Genomic DNA, 7,110 nt, shown 5'->3' with positions numbered 1-7,110 from the left:
ATTGTATGTTATAAAAAAATGTATTCATGTGTTACAGTAAAGTTAATTAAATATTTAGATAGCTTTTACAATAAAATACAAATATATAAAAATGAGTACATATTTTTCAGTAATAAACAAGTACAGGATAAATAAAGCCTTACTTGAATAATCAAATTGGCTGAAAATAATAATGCCTTCATAGTTAATAAAAACAATACAAATCAGGATTTTTACCGCTTTAGCACTACTATTTATTCAAGCGTACGTTCTTGTAGTATTCCTGTTTTATTCCATTATTATTTTATTCTATATTTTTACTATTGCATTTGTCACGTCCATGGGATCAAGTTTTGTTTTTGTCATGTTTGGTTTTATTTTTTGGACATCTAGTATCTGTCCTTAATGGTGGGGGGGGGGGGCATGAGCAGTTTGAGCTTTGGATTCTTAAGTTCCTTTTTTTTTCACTCCCTGTCTTGACACCATGACAACCAATCAATTAACCTGTCCTTATGTCTCACACCTGCTTTCAATCACCACATCACTATTTAAGCTTGTCATTTTCTGTTGGTCGTCCTGGCGTCATTGTGTTCTTTTCATGCTCTGTCCATGCTATTATTTTCATGCCAAAGTTCTTGCTACCCTTGTCCAGCTATAATAAGTGTTGTTTGTGTTATGTTCATAGTTTGTTAAAGTGTTAGTTTTGTTTCTTTGCCCAAGTTGTGCCTCCACTGCGAGCGCTTTTTGTTTGTACCTTTTTTAGAAGATTAAATCACGTTTATACCTGCACGCCATGTTTCGAGTAGTCCGTCTGCCTTCCTGGGAGAACGACCCCGCAGCAGAATGCAACCCACCCAGCCTGACAGTATTATTACATTTATTATTCTATTTGCAATGTTTTTGTTGCAGTGTCATGCTATATGCTGACATAGGACTGTTTGTATTTTAACCTTGTAAAGCCTTTTGGGAGTTCTCCTATGAGAATAGCTATTATAAATAAAGTTGACACACTATTGACTGAGAATACTAATACTCCTTAATCCCAATCCATTCCCACATATTATTTTTAAAAGATAAAGAAAAGAACATGAAACATTTCTAGAATTTTAAAGCTGAAATTTACAATGGAACTGTTCTAAAAACAACTACAAGAAATCATCGTAATAATATTACATATATATTTTGAAATAACCTTGAGGGTCAGTGAACGCACCACTAGCAGTGTTGTGTTATAGCACTTGAAGCAAAATTGTCAAACTTATCCCGGAAAGGTTTTTTTTCGGCCTGCAGGATGAGTTTGCCAAGTATAAAAATAAGCCAAAATTTTGAAACGAAAACTGCTGTTCTATATGTGTCAAATTAGATGTCGCAATAGCAATTTTTTGTATGTTTGTAGATGATGCTACATATGTAAAAAACAAAAAATGTTACTGCATCCATTTTCCATCCATTTTCTACCGCTTATTCCCTTTGGGGTCGCGGGGGGCGCTGGCGCCTATTTCAGCTACAATCGGGCGGAAGGCGGGTTACACCCTGGACAAGTCACCAGTAGGAAAATGAGCAAACTACATAAATAACACCTTGAAATTTGATTTTGATATTATGTTTTTATCTTGATGGATTGAAATGTAACACCAAAGAGTTAGTTATTGGTGTTAAATACTTGCCAACCTTGAGTTCCCCTGAATTCAGGAGATGGGGGCGGGTGTGTGTGGGTGGTTTTATATATATATATATATATATATATATATATATACATACAGTATATATATATATATATATATATATATATATATATATACAGTATATATATATATATATATATATATATATATATATATATAAATAATCCGTTTATTTATATATATATAAATAAACGGATTATACGTTATTATAGTATATCCGTTCGGCAGGCAGCATAAACCTTCCCCTTCGAGCTGTCCTGGAATAACTGAAATTATTTTTTTCTAATCATATTGGAACTTGCAAGTGTACTTCTTCTTCTTACTCGTCATCGCCATGTCTCTTCTTCGTTCTTCTGCTTTGTTTCTGTTATGTTTTTTGGACATTACTACTTGCCACAGTTTTGAAGCAATGCATGATTTGCCGGCACATCAATACATTGTGTGTCAATGTATTGATGTGCCGGCTGGAATAAACCCACGCTGAGAAATAGCTCCGTGCCTGCCTACTTTATGGGTTATAGATAAACCTATGGATAATGGAGACTTATATATAAACCCCGTTTCCATGTGAGTTGGGAAATTGTGTTAGATGTAAATATAAATGGAATTCAATGATTTGCAAATCCTTTTGAACCCATATTCAAGTGAATGCACTACAAAGACAAGATATTTGATGGTCAAACTCATAAACTTTATTAATTTTTTTGCAAATAATGATTAACTTAGAATTTCATGCCTGCAACACGTGCCAAAGTAGTTGGGAAAGGGCATGTTTACAACACATTTTCTTTTAACAACACTCAATAAACGTTTGGGAAGTGAGGGAACTAATTGTTGAAGCTTTGAAAGTGAAATTCTTTCCCATTCTTGTTTTATGTAGAGCTTCAGTCCTTCAACAGTCCGGGGTCTCCGCTGTCGTATTTTACACTTCAGAATGCGCCACACATTTTCGATGGGAGACAGGCCTGGACTGCAGGAGGGCCAGGAAAGTACCCGCACTCTTTTACTCTGAAGCCACGTTGTTGTAACATGTGGCTTGGCATTGTTTTGCTAAAATAAGCAGGGGCGTCCATGATAGCGTTGCTTGGATGACAACATATGTTGCTCCAAAACCTGTATGGACCTTTCAGCATTAATGGTGCCTTCACAGATGTGTAAGTTACCCATGCCTTGGGCACTAATACACCCCCATACCATCACAGATGCTGGCTTTTGAACTTTGCGCCTATTACAATCCGGATGGTTATTTTTCTCTTAGTTCCGGAGGACACCACGTCCACAGTTTCCAAATATAATAGGAAATGTGGACTCGTCAGACCACAGAACACTATTCCACTTTGCATCAGTCCATCTTAGATGAGCTTGGGCCCAGCGAAGTCGGCGGCGTTCCTTGGTGTTGTTGATAAATGGATTTCGCTTTGCATAGTAGAGTTTTAACATGCACTTACAGATGTAGCGACCAACTGTAGTTACTGACAGTGGTTTTATGAAGTGTTCCTTAGCCCATGTGGTGTTATCCTTTACACATTGATGTCGGTTTTTGATGCAGTACCGCCTGAGGGGTCAAATGTGCGTAATATCATCACTTACGTGCAGTGATTTCTCCAGATTCTCTGAACCTTTTGATGATTTTACGGACCGTAGATGGTAAAATCCCTAAATTCCTTGCAATAGCTCGTTGAGAAATGTTGTTTTAAAACTGTTCGTCAATTTGCTTACAAAGTGGTGACCCTCACCCCATCCTTCTTTATGAATTACTGAAGGAAGTAATTTTTTGGGAAGCTGCTTTTTTACCCAATCATGGTACCCACCTGTTTCCAATTAGCCTGCACACCTGTAGGATGTTCCAAATAAGTGTTGGATGAGCATTCCTCAACTTTATCAGTATTTATTGCCACCTCTCCCAACTTCTTTGTCACGTGTTGCAGGCATCAAATTCTAAAGTTAATGATTATTTGCACACAAAAAAAATGTTTATCAGTTTTGACTTCAAATATGTTGTCTTTGTTGCATATTCAACTGAATATGAGTTGAAAATGATTTGCAAATCATTGTATTCCGTTTATATTTACATCTAACACAATTTCCCAACTCATATGGAAACGGGGTTTGTAATAGTCTCCTTTTCAGGTGACAGAGGACGCTAAAGGCAGTGCCTTTAAGGCACGCCCCCAATATTGTTGTCTAGGTGGGAATCGGGAGATTTTCGGTAGGAGCACTGAAATTCGGGAGTCTCCCGGGAAAATCGGGAAGGTTGGTACATATGCAATGAGTTGACTGACGAACATTGTCACATACTTTATTCAAAAAGTATAAATAAGGACAAATAAATATAGAATCCTATTAACCGCAACATGTAAGTGTAAAAAAAAACCAACAACATTGTGATATGTACATTTTCAGACTGTGCTTGTTCTATTTTTAAACAAAGAAAACAATATGAAGTTGTCTTTACTTCTAAGTAATCGTGCCATGATTTTACCAGTCCCGTCCACTTTGGAGTAGATTTTTCGCCATGTGGCCCCCCCAACTAAAATGAGTTTACTAAAAAACAGGTTGTCTTTTTTGTTCACTATTTTATTTAAGGACAATACTGCAATAAGAAACATATGTTTCATTTACTGAAATACATATATATTTTTTTATTAAAATAAAGCCAACAATGACATTTTTTGTGGTCCCTTTTATTTAGAAAAGTACCAAAAAGTAACAAAAATATTTGTTATTTTTGGTAGCAAAAATATTTTTTGTTTTTTTTCGGTACTTTTTAAATAAAGGGGACGACAAAAAAAATTTCATTACTGGCTTTATTTTAATCGGGACAACACTAATTCACACACACCGAGCAGTGCACCCACGGGCAGAAATGTAGATCGGCGCCTATGTGCTATTTAATGAAGTGTATGTATGTTGACTACCTTTCTCTGTGTTTTTTATTATTGTTATTATTATTAATATTATTCCCATGCAAGCATGTCCTGCGTGTATCGTCACGACTGGCACCATCCTATCAGGAACCTTTTTTTTTTTTTAAATCTTTTTTTTATTTATTTTTTTTAATGTTTATTTATAAATTTCAACATTTACAAACAGTTGAGAAACAGTAATCAAAATAAGTCCAACAACAGTATAAAACAGTATAAAACATTATAAAACATTAAAAACAGTACAAAACAGTGCCAGGGGGTTGTACATTCAAAGTAACAAAAATAGAATACAAAAACATATATATGTAAAATAAACCTGGTGCAAAGCCATGCACTCATTCAGATTCAGTAAATAACATACATTTGGAACACAGCATCATCAACTTATTTTTTGGGCTTCTTTTTTTAAATTTTTTAAAACGTTTATTTATACATTTCAATATTAACAAACAGATGAGAAACAATAATTAAAATACCGTATTTCCTTGAATCGCTGCAGGGCATAAAGTATGCGCCTGCCTTGAATTACTGCCGGGTCAAACTCACTTCCCAAAATAATTAGCGCATTCTTAGTATTACCGCCTGGTCAAACTCGTGACGTCACGAGTGACACTTCCCCTGCCATCATTTTTAATATCCTATCAGGAACCGCGGTGATTTTAAGATTCCAAAGGCATCATCTCAGCCGTTCCTGATTGGCTGCAGGAAGAAGCCATTAAATTGCGGTGTGGTGGGGAAGGTGTGGTGACACTTGAACGTGGACTACAGTCACGAAACCGTCCATCTCTCCTTCACCTCAAGATGATCGGTTTTGCCGCGGAGGCTGCGGGCAGGTGTTCGAGCACGGCGCAGGCACGTCGTTAACTTGCATGCATGCACCCCACGCCGTCGTCCCCGGTCCGGTTCGCAGACTACTGCCGCCGGCTGGAAGATGCTGAGCCGACTAATGAGCAGCAGCATCCGGAGTCTGGACCGAGAGTGCAACTGCACCGTGAGGCTGCTGGACGACTCCGAGTACACCTGCACCATCCAGGTCAGTGGAGTTCAAGCAACAGCAACATGTCACCTGTTTTTGTTGTTGTTGTTGTTATTTGTGGAAGGGAGAAAAGTGGTAAGGAATGTTTCCCCTGATTTACTTCACTTGGGGTTTTGATTCTGTGGTGGCTGAAAAGACAATGACGTCACCAATGTGGGGATCCTGACATGAATGCATTCTGCAGCAATGTTAGAGAGCAAGCATTGTTGCTCATTGGCTTTGCATGAGGAAAACAATCAGCTTCATATTCATTGGATTATGTCAAAAGGAATGAGGCGTGCAAGGTTAAGTAGATTGCGTGTCCCTTTATTTTGATTTGTTTGCCATATGAACACAATTGCACCCATAAGCTGAGCTTTTCGGGTTTTAACCTGATTGGAATTTGAGTGCCACTGCAGGCTCTTTCATTGGCATATTTTTGCAACTTGCCCACTATATGGCAGTAGGACCATGTGATTTCTCCCAGCCAATCAGCAAAGTGTTAATGACAATGAAGAAAAAAAAACAATTGATACAATTTGTTTGTATTCTACAACCGGTTTCGAATTTGAATTACAAAACCCAAAACCAGTGAAGTTGGCACGTTGTGTGAATCTTAAATAGATGGATGGATAGGTAGGTAGGTAGGGAGGTTGGTCGATGGATGGATGGATGGACGGATGGATAGTAGGGGTGTGGGAAAAAATCGATTCGAATAGGAATCGAAATCAAATACGTTGTGCGATTCAGAATCGATTCTCTTTTTTTTTTAATCGATATTTTTTATTTTTTATTGATCCAACAAACCACTACACAGCAATACCATAACAATGAAATCCAATTCCAAGACCAAACCTGACCCAGCAACACTCAGAACTGCAATAAACAGAACAATTGAGGAGACACAAACACAACACAGAACAAACCAAAAGTAGTGAAACAAAAATTAATATCATCAACAACAGTATCAATATTAGTAATAATTTCAGCATAGCAGTGATTAAAAATCCCTCATTGACATTATCATTAGACATTTATAAAAAAAATTTAAAAAAAAGAACAATAGTGTCACAGTGGCTTACACTTGCATCGCATCTCATAAGCTTGACAACACACTGTGTCCAATATTTTCACAAAGATAAAATAAGTCATATTTTTGGTTTGTTTAACAATTAAAACAAATTTACATTATTGCAATCAGTTGATAAAACATTGTCCTTTCTAATTATAAAAGCTTTAAAAAAAAAAAAATCTACTACTCTGCTGGCATGTCAGCAGCCTGGGGTAGATCCTGCTGAAATCCTATGTATTGAATGAATGCAGAATCATTTTGAATCGGAAAAATATTGTTTTTGAATCGAGAATCGAATCGAAAAAATCGATATATTATTGCATCGTGACCCCAAGAATTGATATTGAATCGAATCGTGGGACACCCTAAGATTCACAGCCCTAGTAGGTAGGTAGGTAGGTAGGTAGGTAGGTAGGTTGGTTGGTCGATGAA

The 7,110-nt window shown here is 36.9% G+C and overlaps 1 protein-coding gene across 1 annotated transcript in view; it reads left to right on the top strand.

The window, feature by feature from the left end:
* The first annotated feature begins 5,278 nt into the window (after positions 1–5,278).
* Positions 5,279–7,110, top strand: part of LOC133537431 (FERM domain-containing protein 5-like) — a 138,643-nt gene continuing 136,811 nt past the window's right edge. Inside the window, exon 1 of the mRNA XM_061878441.1 lies at positions 5,279–5,624. Coding sequence (XP_061734425.1) covers positions 5,523–5,624 — 102 coding nt within the window. The 5' untranslated portion in view covers positions 5,279–5,522. The remainder of the gene's footprint in view (positions 5,625–7,110) is intronic.

The sequence above is a fragment of the Nerophis ophidion genome, linkage group LG02 (genome assembly GCF_033978795.1).
Source record: "Nerophis ophidion isolate RoL-2023_Sa linkage group LG02, RoL_Noph_v1.0, whole genome shotgun sequence".
NCBI lineage: Eukaryota > Metazoa > Chordata > Actinopteri > Syngnathiformes > Syngnathidae > Nerophis > Nerophis ophidion.
The sequence above is the reverse complement of the archived record's forward strand: the minus strand, read 5'-3'. Positions and strand labels throughout refer to the sequence as shown.